The sequence below is a fragment of the Homalodisca vitripennis genome, chromosome 4 (genome assembly GCF_021130785.1).
Source record: "Homalodisca vitripennis isolate AUS2020 chromosome 4, UT_GWSS_2.1, whole genome shotgun sequence".
In the NCBI taxonomy this organism is placed as follows: domain Eukaryota; kingdom Metazoa; phylum Arthropoda; class Insecta; order Hemiptera; family Cicadellidae; genus Homalodisca; species Homalodisca vitripennis.
This window is the reverse complement of record NC_060210.1, coordinates 61,740,971-61,763,230: the sequence shown is the minus strand read 5'-3', so window position 1 is coordinate 61,763,230 and position 22,260 is coordinate 61,740,971. Positions and strand designations below refer to the sequence as shown.

General features: G+C 32.9%; 1 protein-coding gene across 1 annotated transcript in view; it reads right to left on the bottom strand.

The window, feature by feature from the left end:
* Nucleotides 1-22,260, bottom strand: part of LOC124359367 (protein transport protein Sec24C) — a 35,869-nt gene that overhangs the window by 958 nt on the left and 12,651 nt on the right. Inside the window, exons 4-17 of the mRNA XM_046812058.1 lie at nucleotides 21,663-21,821; nucleotides 20,645-20,848; nucleotides 19,248-19,427; nucleotides 17,990-18,185; nucleotides 15,044-15,159; nucleotides 13,750-13,953; nucleotides 12,863-13,069; nucleotides 10,673-10,799; nucleotides 8,970-9,130; nucleotides 7,512-7,691; nucleotides 6,762-6,963; nucleotides 4,906-5,100; nucleotides 3,092-3,283; nucleotides 2,343-2,536 (exon numbers count right to left, since the gene is read on the bottom strand). Coding sequence (XP_046668014.1) covers nucleotides 2,343-2,536; nucleotides 3,092-3,283; nucleotides 4,906-5,100; nucleotides 6,762-6,963; nucleotides 7,512-7,691; nucleotides 8,970-9,130; nucleotides 10,673-10,799; nucleotides 12,863-13,069; nucleotides 13,750-13,953; nucleotides 15,044-15,159; nucleotides 17,990-18,185; nucleotides 19,248-19,427; nucleotides 20,645-20,848; nucleotides 21,663-21,821 — 2,517 coding nt within the window. The remainder of the gene's footprint in view (nucleotides 1-2,342; nucleotides 2,537-3,091; nucleotides 3,284-4,905; nucleotides 5,101-6,761; nucleotides 6,964-7,511; nucleotides 7,692-8,969; nucleotides 9,131-10,672; nucleotides 10,800-12,862; nucleotides 13,070-13,749; nucleotides 13,954-15,043; nucleotides 15,160-17,989; nucleotides 18,186-19,247; nucleotides 19,428-20,644; nucleotides 20,849-21,662; nucleotides 21,822-22,260) is intronic.

Genomic DNA, 22,260 nt, shown 5'->3' with positions numbered 1-22,260 from the left:
CTTGGTCTTTATATTGTGTATAACTGCGGATGTACCATATATAATAAACAAATCAATTGTTAAATGTTGTCAATATCTTGGCTGCAATTATGATGGCAATCACACATAACCGCACTAAAACCTTTTTACTGATTTTCCCAATATTTTTCTGAAATGTACATCATTAACCCTTTGAGTGCTGACAGCATTTTTCCAAGTCATGTGCATAAAGTGCTGGGCAATTTTTAGCATATTTGTAAGCTTTTGGGAAAAAAGCTGTTGTAAAACAACTATCCAACAGATTTTAATACTTTTGGTCTTGTTTGTTTTCTCATTAAATGAAGAATATGAGTGCTTTTTATTTTTTATAAAAAGTTAAATTTGAACCTAATTTGAGTGTATACAGTATTTTAAAGATTTTTTCTTTATACCATAATAAAGGCCATGAAATTCTAAATAAAATCCATATATAATATAAGATTCTACAATAAAAACAAACACAGAATTATATGTATAAGCAAAATGCTGTCCGGTATCGACATTTTATTAATTGTTCTTCATTTGTCAGTTTGGAAATTACATTGTAATAGTGTAGTTTTCACAATACATCATATAAAACATCAAGAAAACACAAATAAATTAATATGATTAGTAAATGTAGAGACAAATACTAGTTTACATTTCTTTTCTATGGTGTCAGCAACTTTGTAAAAACCAAAATAAACCTATTATATTTACACTGAAAACTCAGGTTTTTGCTTGAACACAACTCAAATCACTAGATTACTTTTATAAAGAAATATAGTAAAAACTGTGTAAGTTATTATTTTAATTTGTATTTACTCAAATGCTTGGTTATAGGCACATAAACAACAAGAATGGCGATTACACAACCTACTACGAGTTTTCCTTATTGGGAACCAAAATAAACTTAATTACACATTCTTAATACTTTCCTTCTTAAAAAAAAAATACTTTATGTGTCATACTTCCTATCGCCAAGGCGCCTGCAAATAAGGTTACACAAGCGACCCTTAAAGTAGGCCTAGACAAATTCAAATAATAAAACCACCTGTCACTTTCAAATAACAAAAGGCTGTTCTTTTAGTTTTTGTTTTCATTGATTGTCATAATAATTTCTAAATTTCAAAATAGGTTAAAGAAAGTCTGTTCTTTTTTATACTGTAATTTATTTTATCGCCAATAAGGAAAACTCGTCCAAAAATAGTGGCCTCCTGATAAGTACCACACAACATATGTTTCACAGATCAAAGAGTAGGGAAATAACATAAAACTCATATTTATTGATAGTCTGGAACCTATTGAATACAGCTATCTGGTTATTTGGCAAAAATAACCTTGTACTATATAAAATGTTATTGAAATATGAAACGTCAAAATTAACGACATCCACACTTTATGCACTTCTCGTACCGTCAAAATTAGCGACAGCTCGAAGGGTTAAAACTTATAATGAGGCAATTACAACAAAATTTCATTGAAATTCCTATTTTATTTTTTACAATAAAATAAGAATATACCCCAATTTCAAAACAAATTGTTTCACAATTTTTATTCCAGTATTAAATATATTTATTCTGAAACTGATACCAATTTTTTTTTTAATCTGAATTCAGTACTGATTCCTATATAAAATAATAACTAAGAATAGTATTTAAATTGTAACTACAGAATTTAGATAAGGTGGGAAGGGCAGCCTTATATTTACCAAACTGGACGGATATTCCTACTATTTTTCGCAGAGACATAAAAAAAGAATGCACTTTATGAATAAGAAGAGGTATACTTTCCAATCTGGTAAAGCCAAGCCTGCTCTCCTCTTCTAACTTTTGATGTTAAAACCTGGCTTGTTGCCCTCTTTAGTCATTAATATTAACAAATAACTTAATATTACAATATTTTCAATTCTTATTGGTTAAAAACTTTGATCTTGAGATATTTTTAGTTACATGTGACGAGAACTGAGTTGTTTGAAGATAACAGGGTGCCCTTCTTTACTATTAATTCCTAACATAGAAAATCTTATTACTATGTCAGCAAGAGTGACTTAAAGCTAAAAAATACAAAAATATATATATATATAACTTGTAGCTTTAAAAAATTACAAAGATGTTAACTTGTTTTTCAATTATGTTATAATTTCTGCATCTTACATGAAAACATAAGTTGGCTATCAGGGGGAAGAAAATATTAATTCTTTTAGATTCTAATAAATAAATGGTAGTAATGCAGAAGGATGATGAGAGATAACTGGAATATTTTTTAAATAAATAGCACAGGATCGGTCTTCAACAAAACTTTCTAAAGGAAAGCCTAGATAGTGAAGATGCAAGAATAATTACCCTCATGAAGCGATGCCTCTCAAGCCTGACAATAGCTATAAGTTCTCGTATCCTCTGTGACAAAGGATTGTCCAGATCTGGCAATTTGGTGTCATCCGTGTTAATCTGAGCAGAGGTGGGCACTCCGAACACTGCCTGCACCCATTCCGGTGCCAGCCCCATCCCGAACCATAAGAACATGTGGATGCCATTATCTGCAACATCAATTTTACATTATACCACTGCTTGAGAACAAATATTTCAACAAGTAAAAAATAGTGTCTCCTTTTACTCACAAAAAAAGAAATAAGGAAATGAAGGATATAAAAGATGAATTTGAGTGACTCACCTTATTTTTTTAACCAATAATCATCTGAACACTTTTTGTTATAATTTGTTAAAAACTGGATGGAATTTTTCATATTAAATAAGAAACTAAAGTAAAAGTGACTAAAAATGATCACTAACTTGATTTCATTCGGTTAATTTACAATAGAAAAATATTATAGTACAGCAATATAGAGTACACATGAATATAAAAAGGTACTAAAAGTAAATATTAAAAGAGCAAGTACTATATAAAAATAAAACACTTTAGCATAAGTTAATTTAAATCATATAGACTGCATTGTGACTTATGAATTTGCATTATTGATGTTCATATTTGATTTTCAAACGTTTCAAGAATAACCTATACTTGAGTAGATTAATACATACATTTATCTATAACATGGCTACTAATAAAAACTAACTAATAATACTCTACTGACCTAGCAAGTAAGCTCCATCGTCCCGCAGTTTCTCGGCCGAACACCGTACTGGTAATGGAATGTCGGAAGAGTCCAAGTCGATGTCGTGGAGGGGAATGAGTCTTGGGTAGAAATACACTACAGAATTGGGAATGTCCATGATGTTGACTGCATACATGACAAATGCTCGGTCATCAATAGTCATGTCTGAACCTGTACAAAAATGCATTTGTTAGGTCATACAAAAGTAAAATTACTTTTATCTTAAAACAAAAGAGGCATACCGTACAAAATAATAGCAATTTCTAAGTACATGTGCAGGGTTATATTTTACAAGAATGTCAACTTAATTAAATATTGTAAAAAATTTAAAACAACAGGAAATGTATTACTAAAAACTATTCACAGGAAAATTATTTTCTAAAGGTAACACAAAAATCCCCAAACTTTACATTTTAAAATATAATATTTACAATACTATGAAGAGGCCTCAAAATAGTGTAAAGCTTGTTTTGATACTAGAAGCTAAACACAAAGAATAACTTTTTTTAACTGTTTGGACAAAAGTCTACACAGCAGGTAAGGATCATTTCTTACGCTGATGTAGCAGCAGTCCGTCTTCACGGAACAATAGACCTGCAAGCCAACGTCCACTCAGAACTGAAAGAGAGTTTTGACTTTCAAGTTACAACATTGTAACACTGAAATCATCACTGTTTATACCAATTTTTGAATCGATTTATGGAAGTTTCATTCAGTTTATCTTCAGACCTGAATAGTTAAAAATTCATTGGTCATATTACCTACCTCCTTTAAACTGTAATAGTCATTTTTATAGAGAAAAATATATTGAATTTTTTTCATCTTAAAGACTTGAACAAAACAAATTTCTTCAGAATATCACAAGTTAAACATTTAGCTTTATTACAATTTTTGTAATTACCTTGTTTACACAAGAAATTATTTTTCAAAATGTAAGTTTAATGTAGCTAAAATATCACTTTTGGAGTGTTTGAATCAGAAACTTTACATTTTTATGTAAGTGCATAATGTTACTTTCTTGAAATGCCTTCCTGTAAAAAGCCTAAAAAATTAAGTATTGAAGTTTTGTGGTTTTTAAATTTAGTTATTTCAACATATTACAGTAGTTAAATAAAATAAAACATCACAATGTTGAGACTCTCACATAAGATGTAATAATAGCTTAAAAATTGACAATATCAAACTTATACTTTAATTTAAACATTTTTGTTTCTTATGTCCTCAACAAGGAGGGAGACAAAGTGAAAGATAAATAATATATTTACTAAAAATATATTAAAAGTACTACCTAACTTTAAAAAGGTAGTTACACATAATTTTAAGAATGACTATAATGACACATTATTATACAAAATGTAAAGAATTAAACACTCTTTTCACTTAAAATGGTTATACAAACTAAGATAAAGTAAAATATGATTGATTTGAATGATTTTTTTAATAATGGATAGTTACACATCTTCTCCTAGTCCCTTAATATTTCTAACATGTAAAAACCGTGGTGCAGTTATTGTAATTTTAGTTTTTGTCAATTGGAAATTAGTTATGTACACTATACTTTATTTCTATACCAGGATTATTAAAATAAACAAGGCAGTATTAAGGTGCATTATTTTACAGTTCCCCACTCATATAATATTTATGCAAGATCCGTACTGAGAAAGTACTGTTCTAATTTGTTGTTAACCGCTAACTTAAGGATTGAATTAACCTGGTTGCACTTTAGTAACTTATTAATCTTTTATTCTACACTGTGCTGAGATGCATACTCCAACCTATAACGGCTGACTCACCTCCTGAGATGGCATCACTTTTGAGCACACAGCTGATGTAGAGGGGCAGCAGCTTCATGCACTCAGGCAGTATGAGCTGTCCAGCAGAGCTGGGTGAAGCACAGTTCTTGCGGTAACATGCCAACATCATTGCACAGCGGTTCACCAGTGAGTCTTTAACCTGCTTGGGTGGGTTCTCTCGTAGCCTGTACAATGCTGAACACAAAACATTATTTAAACTAACCATACTGAAACAATTAATAATTAAAGATTTTAATGAGTCAACAGGGCAAAAGCTGGCTATTAATCCTTTGACTGGTAGGTTTTTCCTCAGTAAGAGTGCCCTAAAAAGTGTGTCTAGATCACATTTGAATTATTGTGAAAGCTGTTTAGCACCATAATGCTCCCTGCACAGGTATCGGGATTACTGTAGGGCGCACCCAAATTTGTTGTGGGATTACTAATCAAAGGATTAACATCAGTGACAATGTTGTCAGCAAAAAGGTAAGCCCCTTCTAGGATATCAGAAAATTTAATTATTTTTCAAAGACACTGAGTTGGCTTAAAATAGAATATAAAATTGTATACCCACTGACCATTTTTTTTAACACAGAGAGATTAATGGTTTTCAATTATTTTGAACTATCCAGTTTGCTAAATTGCAAGAACAGAAGTTGCACTTTTACAGATTTTACTATACAGGGATTTCTGCCACAGGTTTAAGTCACTTGTTCTGAGGATTTGATGATATGTTACTTTAAATAACTTTAGATTTAAGTTAAGATTTAAACTTTAGATATGTTACTAACATTACTTGTCAACAAGAACTGACATGTCATTCATATTTATAAATTGAAAATGACCTTGTAACATCTTTCTTGTAATTATCATAAATGAGAAAACTTTAATGTCGTAAATGTGCAATATTTAGCCCATAGTAAAAATTTAATATTTTGAATTCTTTGGCTAAAGGGACACAAATATGTGGAACCTTAAAAAGTTCATAACACAAAAAAGTACAAATACATGTTTTTTTTACGTTGGTAATATACATTTGAGATTATTATGAACTATGTTGATGTAATAAAATAAAATTGTGTCCAAGGTCTGTGGGAGTGGACCTAGTACTAAACATATCTGGTGCTTAGTAGTGAACATATTAATGATCACATTAAAATTACTTCTAGATGACAGTTCCTCCAGCTCTCAGTTCTACATACATGAAGATACACAAAAATATTATTTCCCCACCTAGACAATAAATAGTAGCAAGTTGCACAATCTTTAACCAAATGTATTTTTGCATTTGTAGACTGTACTTGCAATTCTTACTCACGGAACTGTTTTCACATACAAAGGGCACTTTCTGGACTGTCTACCAACCATTAATATACTGTTACACCCCAAAGGTTGTAAATTCAGTAATAGGGGTGATACGTATTTCAATGGTAACCAAACTTGAAACCAGTAATCTCTCTTTCTGTGGTATGGTCTGTGGTTCTGAAGATTGTTATAGTGAACTATGGATTATCAAGTCTGAATATACAAAGAGGATTCTTAAACTTCGGAATGAATTACTAAACAATGTTCTTAAAACTCCATACATGTAACTAACATTTTTTAAAGAATGTTTGTTCTCTGTCAGTTGTTACTGCATCAGACATTTTGGCAACAGTAAAACAGTGTAGCCTTAGATCTTACAAAATTTCAGATAGTTATTTTAATTGAATTAACTAGAATCCCCTGGACAAAAAGGTAATAAACCTATGTAAGTTTGTGTATTACAGAAAACTGAATATTCTGCAGTGAATAGTAACAAGAGTGAAGAACATTTTAACATCCTTCTAAAATAAAACAGAGCTTAAGTGACAGGATACCTTGTTTGGCGAAAAAGTTTACAATGGTGTCAAGCTCACAAGCCCGGTACAGGTCAGCCATCTGGCTGCAGGTTTTTAGTGAAAGGTTCAGGATACGTATCCGTCTCTGGCCACTACAGGATGTATGTAGCAAAGCCACTTGGACAAACACTCCCTCCTCCTCTGTTAACTTGTCGTCGTGTTTGATCTCTAGTGCGACTGCCTGTACACAACAGTTTATCAATGCTTCACAAATTCTACACCCAATAATTATAAAATGTGTTATATACCAATGGACAAACTTCTCACATGTAGTTTGGCAGAATCCATTAAAGTTACACGAGTTTTAATTACCTTTGTAAATATATAGTTTTTACTTTATTAGTATTCTCTATAAGCAATACACTATGGTTCTTATTTAAAATTCTAGAGTATAAGTGTTAAATACAACAATGTCTTAGAAGATTTGAAACCATTTAGTGACCCTATTCATTAGTTTCTATTATTATAAATAAATAGGAAACAATGCAAAATAGAAAATAGGGTAGGACAGTGACTTATTTTGTTTATCAGACCATAGAGTAGGAATTAACATAAAAGTCCCGAGGAGTCACAAATGACACAACAGTGATTTCTTGACAATTAATAATTAGCTAAAATTAAGTAAATGGTTTTTTGACCATATTGATTGTTACAAACAAGAAGAACTATGTTTTACATGATCACATTTTTCAAACAAATCTTAAAAATTGATTCCTATTTATTACTCACCTTATCACAATCAATGGAAGCCAGTTCCATATCAGTGGTGTTCGACATGAAAAAGTGGCCAAAGAAGTCCGTGGGCCTAACACCAGTGGAAGTCCTCACTCTCATGATGGCATCGAACACGATTGGCCGTCCCACATTGTATTTGATATCAGCTATCAGCCTCTCTCCATCTATATTAGCCTGCAGCACATACAGGGTGTTTGAAAAGTATGGGTACGGCTTAATATTTTTAAACCCATAGGAGATAACATCTATAAACTTTGCACAGTGTCATATGGCTATGTAAACTATTTTTCCTTGCTATTACCATGACATGCCAACCATGGGGGGACGGCCCACAGAGGAAAACATGGAAATCTTAAATTGAAGCATGGGTCGAGTGATACCTCATTTGAAAGAGCTCACTTAGTGAATTGAATGCCGCAAACCGCATCTCAAAAGGTTTATCCAATCAGAAATGGCGGGTTGTTTTAGGTACACATTGTGAAGTACATTATGCGCTGCCATTTCTGACTGGATCGTCGTATTCTGCTGCGGTTGGCGGCGTTTCACTCTACTAACCAATGTGTTTTCACTGACTTTTTTTAATTAGCAAATTATGTCATAAATTGGAACACAATAAATAAAACTAAAAAAACATTGGTATTTATTGTGTTTTATTTATTGTATTATAAATTTATGACATAATTTGCTAATTAAAAAAAGTCAGTGAAAACACATTGGTTAGTATAGTGAAACGCCGCCAACCGCAGCAGAATACGACGATCCAGTCAGAAATGGCAGCGCATAATGTACCTCACAATGTGTACCTAAAACAACCCGCCATTTTTGATTGGATAAACCTTTTGAGATGCGGTTTGCGGCATTCAACTCTACTAAGTGAGCTCTTTCAAATGAGGTATCACTCGACCCATGCTTCAATTTAAGATTTCCATGTTTTCCTCTGTGGGCCGTCCCCCCATGGTTGGCATGTCATGGTAATAGCAAGGAAAAATAGTTTACATAGCCATATGACACTGTACAAAGTTTATAGATGTTATCTGCTATGGTTATTAAAATATTAAGCCGTACCCATACTTTTCAAACACCCTGTATAGTAAAGTATAAACTCATGTTTAAAAAACAATCTGATTTATAATGTTTGTCTTTTCACTCTGTTTACAGACTGAATTGAAATTGTCAGTGCACTGCAGACCTCTGCAGTCATAATATATATTCCATCCAGTACGATAGGAGATGGTACCAAAAAGGAACATACAAACTTAAGAATCACAAGCTTACATGTATTTAACATTGTATCAATGAAAACTGTAGTATGGTAGATAAATGTCTTGAAAAAAATGTCAATTGACAAGTTGGAAAATTAATGCAGTTTTGATATATTTTGTTCTTTGCATTTTCCATTTCACAAGTTATTTTACAGTAAAATATAAGAAAGACTATTGCAAAACTAGATACCTGGAAGTAGGTGTACTTGAAGACCTCTCCGCCAGTGAGTCGGCAGATCTGACCAATGGTGGCAAGGTCCACGAAGGAGTTATTGAGAACAAACAGATCCACACTACACCCAGCACTCACACAATCCTGACCCAGATTGTTATAGAAGTTGTTCTGGGGATCTGGCAATAACATACTTGAAATAAGACATATAATCAAACTAACATTGTAATTACTTACAACTAAATTACATTAATTTAGTGAGAATAAAACTTAATTAAGTCCACCATCGATGATTCTAAATAGTATAATAATATTTTATAAAAAATTAAAACTAGAAATAGGCACATTCAAAATATTTTATTTCAATCCTGTTTTTGTTTTAAATCTGATTTTAAATCTTACTCCATTTGTGTTTTATTTGTAACTAGCAACAAGCTTAGTCAAAATATTTTAGATTCTGACTTAAATTTCTCTCAGAATATGTTCAGTAAAGTTCAGATTATAAATCTGATTTTAACTGTTTCTTACTTATTTCCAGTAGTATACCATTTCCACTAACCACAATATTTATCATTAAGTACCACATCGATAATTGCTTCATCAGTGATCTCCATTTGTACATCCTGATTGGACCAATCACAAATGTCTTCGCTGTTGATTTGATATTCAACAGGAAGTTCATTTGCTAGTTGTACTAAATCACTCACATTGTCCCGTCTCGGTCACGTTTAGAGACAGTGCAGAGTTAAGCAAAGCTTACTAACGAGTGAACCTGATCCTTTGGTGGTATCAAGATGAAAATAAGTATACTTTATGAAATTATAAAAATTGGTTTTTTTAACTAATAGTTATGTAATGCAATTTTCCTTATCAATTATAGTGACATTTAAAGGGTTCTAATTAAATATATTTATTTTAATATAACCTTTAATAGACTTGTGAACCCCATTAGATACTGAATACAATATTTTTAATAAACTCTACTAGCTTAAAATGTTGCTAGTTTTAAGATTTAGAATTATTTTTGCCTCCACCTTCATTGTGTGTTCAGTAATAAATAAATTGATTAATACAATGCCACCAAAATGTCTTAAACAAGCCAGGTAACAATTATGTAATCTAAAAAGGTAATCTTTACTAGGTAATAAATACCCAGTAATCAACTGTTGTTGTATATCACCCTACTGTAGGTTCTGGGTATATACCAATGAGATCAAGAGGCACCGAAAACTGATTTACCCCTATGAATATTTTTTAACTAATACAGAATAAACAGGAATTCTAAGATACTAAGATAACCAATAAACATATCTATGGGATAGATAAATGATAATTGAATTCCTAAGATAAAGAGTAATACTTAACAATTAGTATTACTGTAGTAATAAATGCAAATTTTGATTTAGTTCTGTAATATCTACACAATTAAATAGTATATCACAGGAACATAAATTGAATTAGAAATTTTCAAATTGGAAAAAATATTCTTTTATGAAAACAATTATAATATACAACATCATTTTTATCAATAAAAGTGCAGATTTTTGTGGTTTTTCTAAATAGACTCTGACAAAAAGTTGTCTACATTTAAGGAGTTAAATGACTGTCACAATGATAGTTGAAATGAGGTTCTACTTAATTGAAATTGGTAAAACATTACTCCTATAGTAATTTATAATGAGATTTACAAACAATATAAATGAAATAACTAAAACACATACTGAGGACTGTTTTTTCCTTTTCAGTCGCCAACAGTTTGCGGTCATCTCTGTTCTTCAGTTTGCCTGGAGCCTCTGCAGTGGGCAGGGAAGTGTGGAAGATTAGCAGCTTGCCAGAACACTCTGCTGCCTGTTCACACCCCATCATCCATTACAATGGAAACAAACAACATGGAGGTGTACGTTGAGATGTGACTTAGAGCAAAAGCCACTTGTGCCTGCCAGGTGATTTTAACATTTTATAATGTTTTAAAGCTGCTTTAAGCATGAATGACCTCAATACATGGCACAAAGATTATTTCGATGGAATGGATGGATCGTTAGTTGACATTTAGAGAGAGGTTTAAGAGCCGGCTGACTGATTATCATTTTGATTCTAACACCATATAAATATTGTTAAATCTCAAACTCTTTTACACCCTTATTTTTGGTCATGAAATTGTGCATATGTTTTAATTTAATTAAGACATGAGGGTCATTCAGAAAGTAAGTTACAGAGCCATTTGATTGCCAAACAGGTGAGGGGTAGTGGCACGAGCTGACTGGTGATGTGTTCCTAAGTTCAGTACTCATCTGGTAGTGTCATAGTGAAGTTTGGTATACCATTTTAAGTATTATAAACGTTCAAAAAATGTTCAAAATGGTTAGCGCAATCAACTCTCCTGCTGACTGTGAAATGCAAAGCGACATTTATGTCTTTTGGTTAAGAAAATACAACTGGTGAAAATTCATCAATTCAATTGTGTTTTGTGCAAGGAGATTTGTTAAGAAAGAGTAATGTTCACAATGAAAAGCGAGGAGGCCATATCCCTTTGGTTACTGAAGACCTTGTCAAACAAATCAATCATTTGGTTTGGGACAGTTCAAGGTAAGATCTTTCAAAACATTCTTAACAAAACTCTAACTTATGAAATTGTAACTGAGAAACTTGGATATTGTAAGTTTTGCGCCCAATGGGTACACTTGCTTGATGAACCCAAAACAAAGAAAATTGTACCAGTTTAACTAAGAAGATGACAAATTTCTTAACCAAATAGTCACTGGCAAAGAAACATGAGTTTCTAATGTCGATTTTCGAACTAAAAAGCTAATCAATGAGTGGGGTCACACCGTAATGTCATGAAAAACGCCAGGATGAGTTACATGTATAGGTGACACAATTTGATTCATTAGGTATTGAAATGCTTGTACCTACAAACCATAACTGCTTAAATTTAAATGTTAAATATGTTGAAAAATAATCTAGGAGTTATTATACCAAATGTATAAAAGAAAAAAGCTGTAAAACTTATGTAAATCTTATTTATTAAAGCAACTTACATTCTCAAAGAGCCTCTTACTTAATATGCACCCAAATGTTTCATAATTTAACAAATATTTTTATTAGTGAATCTCAAACTTATTAGTAATTCTTTTAAATATTGAAAAATATACACTTTACAAGAAAAAATAATTAAAAAGTATTTGAATGTGTATGAATCATACCTTGCAAATTAGATAGTTCCCATAATTTTATAACCAAAATAAGGGCTTCAGTTTGAGGCTTAACAATGTTTTTGTTGAGTAAAACTTAAGGTTGTTTCTCCACAGCTTGCTCTTAAAAGGAGAGGGGAAGAGGAGAGGAGAGAGAATCCAGTTTTTCCTGATTCCTTTCTTTGTAATTTTAATACAGGTAATCCTTTGCGATATAGTGGAATGAATTTTGGTACTCTTGGAACTGTAAGACTATGAAGGCATTAAAATATTGTATCTTATCATAAAAAATATCATGAATGAAGTGAGTAATATTTTTTTAATGTAGCTATCCTGTAAAAATTTCTAAACTCCTTTTTCTTAACTTTTGTTACTCCATGAGTAATATAAACCAAAGTGAAGGTAAGATTTCATTGAAAGAATTTCATGAGTGTATTAGATTTGTTGAGAACTTAAAAAAGCAGTTGAAAAATGTATGTAATATCGGTTCTTGAATCATAGTACTGAAAGTATATTAATTACAGATCACACAGATATACATGCTAGTGTTGGTGTAACTCTGAGGTTCTGTATGACAGGTCACAGGATGGTGTCAGTCGCCCTGGTTTCAGGAAACATCTGGGGTCTGCTGCATGAAACTCTCCATCTCAGCTTCGCACTCTTGCAGGTCCACCAGGAACCCATCCAACAGATATATACGTGTTACAGTGTTAGTATTACCTTGAGGGCCTCCATGCCAGCCTGTATGACAGGTCCAAGAATGGTGTCAGTCTCTCTGGTCTCAGCAAACATCTGGGGTATCTGCTGCATGAGACTCTCTATCACGGCCTCGCTTTCTTGTGGGTCCACCAGGAACCCGTCCAACAGCGGCATGAACATCTCATTCGTATCTCCCACCACCATCATCTGAGGCTGGGCCAGGCATGCCTGTTGGAAAGCAACAAATGGACATTGGTACAAATCATTGATCTCATAAAGCAGAACAACTTTGATAATACAACACATATATCAGATTCAACATATAGCTAAAAAAATAATTCATTCTAGGCTAAATTAAGGTTTGCTAGTCAAAATTAATACACCCCAGAGGAAGTTAATGCACCAGAAACAAAATTGAAATTCCTTAGAAAAATTTACATATTTTAGCAGATATAAATTTTTTATTTTGACATTTAATGGCATTTTCAAATACAAAATTAGATACAAGAAATTTATTTTATTGTTAAAGTTCAATTAGTACACCGTTATCACCAGTTTAAAAATTATGAAATGTTTTTATATGTATCTAAATTATGTGGAGGTACTCTTTATAAAGTTTCGAAATTAACTTCATTGTATATCATAATTATAAAGAATAATTTCAATTGAGAAAATGAGGGTAAAATTTTATATCAGGCTTTGTCTGGGCTCTTTGATACTTTTAGTTATTAAATACTACCAAAATTTTAATTTCGTGAAAAATTAAAAATTACATTTAATGTGAAGAAACAGAGTACAACCAATGGTGAGAACAAATCTCAGTTTGATGATTGAGTTTACCAAGCAGCAAGAGGCTATAATAATATCAGTATTAACTCTTTGAAATTAACGACCATTACTTTACTGACCTTAACATTGTAGAAATGAACAGAGTTGTTGTAAGTAACAAAGCCCACACGCACGCAGGATTTGTCAGCTCCCGGCTCGCGCGGTAGATTTCGGAGGATGTCCTTCATCTGGGCACAGAGCAGGTGCACCAGGCCAGACTTAACGTTGTTGTATGAGACATCTATCATGAAGATCATGGCTGGTGGTTTCGGGAACTGTTCATTCTGCCAATCAACATGTGTGACATGAAACCTTTTTGTTTGAAATTTTACTTAAAGCGCTTACATACCAAGTTTAGTGGGGTGTTCAAAAATTATTGATAAAAACGTCCTATGGAAAAAAATATTCATTCAATCTTAGAAATTTATAAGTTTTTTCAAAGTAACTATTTTTCAGTTATAATACACTTCTGCCACCATTTGAATAATATCTAGCACACGTTACTTGAAGCATCTACGTTATTGTTGACTATGTAAATGGGTAAAACAGGATGGTACTCAGGGGTTTCACATTTTACATGTTTTTATTTAGGATCTCTATTTTCATTACTTTAAGAAAGCCCCCTTACATGTAATTTAAATTGACTTATGAAGGATAAGAGTAAACCCCAACTACACTAACTTGGATCAACAAATCAGTCTGTATCAGGTTTTCTTGAAGTTAGAACTCAAAAATGTTTGGTCAGCAATTCTCCCCATATACTATTCAACCTGGTACATATGTAACTTGTATCACCGGTGCAGTAAAGTTCGACCATCACAACACGACCTACCCAGTTGGATGAAATAATGAACCCAATCCAGTAGTACATGGGGGGCTTAAGAAATATAATGGATAAAAAGGTGTAGACCTGCTTAGCACATATTTACCATTTCTTAACAACTGTGGTTAACTAATACGTAACGACTAATAACACTACAGAGATCTAAACTCAATGAAGATTTACACCTTATCTTTAAGAGGCTGGGTGTCATCTAAGGCGTAATCGTGAATGTTTGATAACATGAGAATAAGCCAACCAACTTCAATGTGCTCAGCTTCAAACCTAAACTACAAATCACTGAATGTACAGGATGACACCACTGGCCCGAGGTACACATGTGTGGCAGCATCAAGAGTAATTATTACACCAATACTTTGTAAGTCCCATGATATTAGAAACTGTAATTTTATTATTTTAGTTAGCAGTAAATTTGCTAACCAATGTTTTACTAAATTATAACAGACTAACTTTCATGAACTTTTACTTATTTAATGAAAAATTACCTTCAACTATTACTACGAACCACAAAGCACACGAAAAGTGGAGCTTACCCTGCAGTACTCTCGGGTGGCCACAAACTCATAGGTGCCGAGCACAAGCTCCGGTCTCTCGTAACGATCAATGCGGTGACCAGTGTGGTCCAAGTGCTGGAAATAGGCATCAGGAACTACCAAACAAACAAAATACACCTATACTGGACAAGCATTGTTGATTAAAAAAAATTAGGAAATCTGTGACATTTTTACAATCTCAAATCTCGGTTACAGCACCAAGAAAGTAACAAGGAAACCTGATTTGGACATCTCTTTCTTCATCACTATCCTGTTTGTTTAAATTTATTTCAGATTGGACCAGTTTACTTTTTGATATACTGAACTTTTTTAAGTTTATCACTGCCATTGTTATAGTCAACAGTGATTTTTTAATTCAGCACTGTGATACTGATAAGCCTATCTTATCAACTTACAAGATAAGATGTTTGCTAAATAACCACCTATCTACAGATAGGGGTTTGTGATAAGGAAGAATATTTCTTCCTGTAGTTTGCAGTTTATCTGTTGAAAACAACAAACAGTCTGGCCTTTTCTTTACTATCATAAAAATAGGCAAGTAGCTTTTAATGAGGAAATGCAATTATTTGTCAAATTTTTTAATGTTGCCTTTACTGCCAATCACAGTAATGGAACAAAATTGTATTGCTGTCAACCACAAGAAAAGAATATTTTCATCTAGCAAACCTTTAATTGAATTATTATAGAGAGTTAGAGAATTTATTTACACTAGTTTGATATGAAATCAATTTTTATTTTATGATTGACAATAATGTGTGATAAATAATTGCATTGTATACCTTTTACCGACTTTATTACATAAGAAAAAAACAACTCTTCATCCTTATAATGAACTAATAAGACTAATTGTAATATAGATGATACATGTACGTTTTTGGGAGTAATTAGTTATTAATCAAAACCTAAATTTGAAATCACATATAAATTATTTACTGAATAATTGATATCATTTTTTTACAGAGCTGTTAATGAAAAAAGCCTAATACAGTACTGACGACATGCTAAAAGTTTTAACTACATACTAAGTAGGAACATGTTTTTACTGTTATACATAACAATGTGTTTTATGTCATTAATGTAATAATTTAATAATGTAATATTTTATGTCTGTTTTAATGTAACAATTATCTTAGCAAGGTTTTAACACATTTTATTTTTGTCTCATTATATTAGGATACAAAATTCTATGACAGTGCACCTATTTGTGGTTACCTTTGTAACAATCTGTACAGTCATATGCAATAAATAATTTTATTTGATTTGCTAAGATGAGTATAAACCGCCGATAATAGAAGCACTACAATAGCATTGTGATAAGATTGTTACACCATGAAACTTTACTACGTAGTTGTACTGTTGCTTGCTAGGATGCATCACTGAACTGGTTGATGTGTAAACTCTTCCTAATCTTATAGTTAATGTTCTGGTTATTATATAATATATTACGTTTTATTTTTTTTTAGGCAGGTGATGTTTGTTACTATCCTGAGCCTGTGTTGTATAAATGGAATGTTTGTGTAGTAGCAAAAGCTAAATATTATTTATCTAGGTCATTGTGCATAATAAAAATAGTGTTTCTCAAAAAGATTTTGAGTTCAAATCCTATACTTATATACTCTACATTGGCCTATATACTAATAATATTATAAATGTATAAGTGCCTTTGTTTGTTTTGCTTTTACGCATGAACTATTCAACCGATTGTACTAAAATTTTACATGTACATTTTCAGGTTCCCTGAGATGAATATTGGCCTTTTCTTATTTCGAAAATCTTTGTGGGCTATGCCCCACTGGTCTCTAAAGCAGATGAAAATCCCATGTTTGTCTCGTAAGTTACCAAGTATTAATTGAAAGAGCCTTTTAAATGTTAATTAACTGTTCTGTGTAAATATTTCGTTATGACAGCACAGCCACATATTTCAATAATCTAACCACTATTTTACTTAAAGAACTAAATTGTGAATGTGAACATATAAAGTATTGAATTTGGTTTGTTTAGACATTGTGAGATGGCATATTTACAATAAATGAAGGAACAAAAAAAAAACGGAGGGACTGTGCATTAACATTATTCAACAAACCATTTGCTCCGTGACTACAATTCGAGGAAACAAACTAGTCCAGTGAATCGGTGATTTTAGCAAGTGGAATCACAAAGCAATACACTAAATACTAAATGCAATTTTTATAACAGAAAATCGTCGAGGGGACATTGTATCCATGTCTCACCACTGAGGAGTGTATGATAAAGCTATGAACTTCAACTAAATTTGTCTAAATAGTTCAAGTTTTACTGAAATCTTGGGAGCTATTCATTCAATTAAATACACAGAATAATGCATAGAAATTGCAGATGAAGCCGTCAGTATGTGCTAGCAGTACATAAATACAAGTTTATGTAATTTTTTCTTTTTATGATGAATTTAATAAATAATTAGTGAAATTTTATAACTATTATCTCCTACAAACAGAAATCAAATCATTACTTTTTTTGAAAAACCAACCAAATCATGAAAAATAGGAATTTCTAATTCCTATAACACTATTAAAAAGTAGTGTATAAATGGGTCAATACTTATATAACTTTTAAAGTATCCACGAGTACAGTTAATCCACAATTTAACTGATCAAATTTGGAGATGGGCCAGATTAGGTTATGTTGGATTCACTTTGGTGGGTGCTGGGATTCAAACAGCTAAAAATCTATATGGTAAAAATTGATAAAGATGTCTGAAAGTACTTCTGATTTTGAACTGAACTGTTCTAACTGTGAGGTAACTTGTTTCTGATCAATCATGTACTTAACCCTTCAAATTCTTAACATTTAGCAAAATACCAAACAGATTTAAAATAAATAATCAACTACTTGTAAACCTTGTTCTGTTAAACTTTACACATTTTTATTTATCCCACAGTTACTAACCGTCTGTAGTAGCTTTACAAAAGAGGCACTGAAATCGTCTGCCGCCGTCAATGAATTGCATAAAGGGGCACATATAGGCCTTACAGCGGATACACCGGACTGGTCCCAACTCCCCCATGTCCACGATGGGTGGCAGAGACTCTTCTTCTAGGGGCCTGGCTAGAGGACTTATCACCAGACCAAACGGGACTGCCGTCTAAAACAGTTACACCACACATTACTCTAAGATGAATAACTACAAGTCTTCTATTTATGAACACAGATTTACAATCAGATGAATATGCTAAGAGTAAATCTTAAAAATTATTTTCATAATAAATCAGTAACTCTACATTAGCAGAGAATGAAATTAGGTGGTTTGGGACTGTTCTGTATGCACTCACGATCTAGAGTGCCCCTTTTCTCTATACTGCCTGTAGCACAGTTGACATAGAGCATCCACCCATATCTCGCAACCATGCAGGAGCATGGATAAGTGACGGGCATGAGCAGCCTCCACTTATTCGTGATATTCCTCATCAATCAGCTCAGAGGCGGTAACAACTGCTGTCTTGTTTGTCAACCCAGAGATATGGTCCCAGAACGTGAGCTTGGTATCAAGCGTCACACCAAGATACTTCATAGCGCTCTCTGTCTAGATAATCTAGTCCACCTGGATCTGGACGACAATGTCAATCCTCCATCTGGTGATAAGTACGATCTCAGTCTTCTCTGTCGCCAGAGTCAGGTCATGTAGACCCATCCAGGCCAGCACTCGCAGCATGACTCGGTCAAGCAGCCATTGTGCCTCGTCAAAAACGTTTGCAGTGATGACCGCGGCAATAGTGTCCCCTTACCCCTTGATGAAGCTCACTTCAAGCATTTCCATTTGGAGGATCCTGTTGTAGGCGATGTTTCACAAGTACGGTCCCAGGATCGAATCCTATGCAGCTCCCGTTGTGATCTCCCTCCAACGAGACCTGTCAGCAATCATATGAGTCAACTGCCTATCATTGAAATAGCTGTTAAGCATTCTCAGGAGATAGGCAGGAACGCGGAAATCGTCTCGCAGAGCTGTGAGCATAATATATGCCCACCAGGCTGAATTATATATGTTTTGCACGCCTAGCATGGCTGGTTAGGTTGTAGAAGCACTGTATACAGCTTTGAAGAAATGAATATGTACTAGCATCAATACTTTAATGGTTCTTAGACCTTATTTGAGTGGTTCGAGGCTCACATAACCATACAACCATGCAAATAGAAAGTAATAACCTACCTGTTTCATCATATCAACGTTGACAGGCACATTGTACATAGTGGACCGCATGTATCGTGGGCTGCAGTTGCCCTGGTCCTGTACTACAAACTGTGTTGTAACCAGAGGTGGCACCTGACCTCGCTGGTTGGTGTAGAACATCCCTCCCTTGCTCTTCTGGTCTTCTTGCATCACTTGGAGCTGGAACAGTTATTAGTAAAATTTTCCATTATCAGAATTTGCAAAGAAAATAAGGGAAGTTTTACTCCTGATGCCGATGAAATATTAGTAAAGTGATTAAATTTGATGTAGTGGATAAAAAACCCAAAATCAGCAACACAGGTGACAATAAGAGTATCTGCTTGTTTTTTTATCCCCTACTTATTCCTAAACTGATTTTTTATATTTTTATACATAGCTTATTTCAAAAATTAATAATTGTTTGTAAATTATGAAATAATGGATTTGCCATTGAATGGGTTATACAAATAAAGCCTAGTAAACAACATATATGTCTTGTCTCATTATTTATTCATGCTGGGGCTGTAGCTAGGCGAAATAAACAAAACCAACAACAAATCGGAAAAAAATCTATCTCTTATTTTCTCTACAACATCCTCTGAGAGAATTGCATTAAAAGTAAAATCTTAAACTTTCAGACTATTTTATATTGCATGCTTCAGTATAAAACAACAGTAATAGAAGCTGAAATGGGTAAAATTTATAAAAGCACATATACGCATACTATTTTATGTAGGTTGAATTTCAACTCCACCGCTTCATCAGCTACATGCGTAAGTTGTGTCTTATTTGTTCCATATATTGGTGGAATACTAAAGACGGTTTCAAACAAAATTCCAATAAGACTTGCTAAAAATCTATGCATTCTCATACCAAGACCAAAGTCTCTCAACCTGAGAGATGACAATGCCAACTGTTCAGAGAAGACCATCAGAATGTGAATACCCTAGAACAGTCTATACAATAAAACAAGAGATAGGGATCAGTGAGGGGAGATTAATAATACAATGATTTTGCTGAGATTCAGGGGAACATGGTTTCCCAAAAAATAGTCTATTTTACAATAAAATCAGTGGATGATTGGTGAACCCAATGATCCAGAACAACACATCAACATAGAAAAAAACTGCCAATCAAAGAGACATATTAAAACAGTCAAACACATTCATAAAGTCTGAAGAGTTGGGTGCAGAATCCCTAAACATAATTATTAACAACATTCACAAATATTTGTAATCCAATACCAATAATCAAAAATAACAAGTTTTATTATTCATAAAAGAAATAAATAGAGTGATATTAAAATTATCTTCAAATATACAAAGTTGACCAAATGATATATGATATGATATGAATAAATGATAATTGACAATATTAATAACTGATTAACAACGTACCGGGCTAGGCATCTGGTCAGGATCTAATCTTCTAGGAGCCTGTTGTGCCCCTGGATAGGTAGGGGTAGGCTGAACAGGTGCAGGTGGGTAGCCGGGCTGTGGCGGAGGATAGCCTGGCTGTGGTGGAGGATAGCCCATCTGCTGCTGGGGGGCAGGGGGATAGTTGCTGACTGGCGGGGCTGAGTATCCGCTGTTGTAGGCATCCTAGAAAATTAAACTGTTTTATTTAAAGTGTTCATTACTATAACTGCAGAGCCAGGTGTACAAATGGTCATCTTAATTTATTGTAACTTGATAGGAACTACAAACACTTTTACAACCTTATAGAATCATCAAAGATGCGTCAATTTAAAGATATGAATAATATTCATCTAAAAGTGTTTTAGATTTACTGATATTATTGTTTAGTTATTTAGAAAATAAACTCAACTTTTTTGTATTTTATTGTTTAAATGTCATAAAATATTTAATGCAAAACAAAAATGCGTTTGGATGTGTATTAGTCATATCTTTAAAGTCAAACATTTCCCATGATTCAACAATAAAAAAGAAGAGTATAAAGCCAAGTTTAACATTGTTCTTATGGGGTAAATCTTAAGATTATTTCCTACAGCTGGCTCTTAAGATGTGAATGTACATGGGTCAACAACAACAATGTAAGAGATTGAAACCGATAATCTATTTAAAAATCGTTCAATTCTATTTAAAGATTTATTACCATTACTAAGGTAATTTAATCTATTAATAACATATTCTGTATACAATTAACTTCTTTACAACTAAGTTGGATTTCGTCTGAAGTGTGGTTTATATAATTTTTATTTCACTTTATATAATTCTCCTACATTATCCATTGATACTGAACTCTACTTATATTCTTATGGACTAAAATTATTCAATTGTATAGAGCCTTTCATAGATAAATACTAATTAAAAATGCTATCTCTTAATAAACTGTTTTGAATGTATTTAATTACTTCAGTTAACGTGTCTAGTTACAGAAAATGGGAACACTCACCATCTGGGGAGGTGGGGGTCTCTGTTGGGGGCCCCGTCCAGGCCCCGACACCTGCTGGGCTCCATTTATATACCCTGGAGATATGAGGTCTGGTGGAGAACTTCCATTGACGGCCGGCGGAAAACTACTGTGAGGATAGCCAGTGGTCGGGGAATAATTCTGAACACAAATATTAACTTTGTGTGATGAATTCTTTTTTATAAAGTATAACAAGACGAATAATATCCGCACCAACACCAACATCTTTGCTAAACTTCAAATATTTTTATAGTGCAGTCAGATTTCTTAAACTCATTGGTTTTCTATTTTAATAAAAACTTTTAAATTAAGACCTACTGGCATAATACAAACTATGGAGAACAATCTTTTTTGGCTGTGTTGATGATAAAATTCTAATCAATGAACTAAAATATAATTTACCAGAGTTTACATATGTTTTACCAGTCAACTCTAAAAATAAAATTTAAAAAATTTTTTCTCATTAATAACAGATAATTGATGTATGTATGTTAATGGTAAAAGGTCGAAGGAAACTCTCGTAAATTGGAGCGTTCCACAGAGTCCGATCATGGGACCCCCTCTTTTTGGAATTTATATA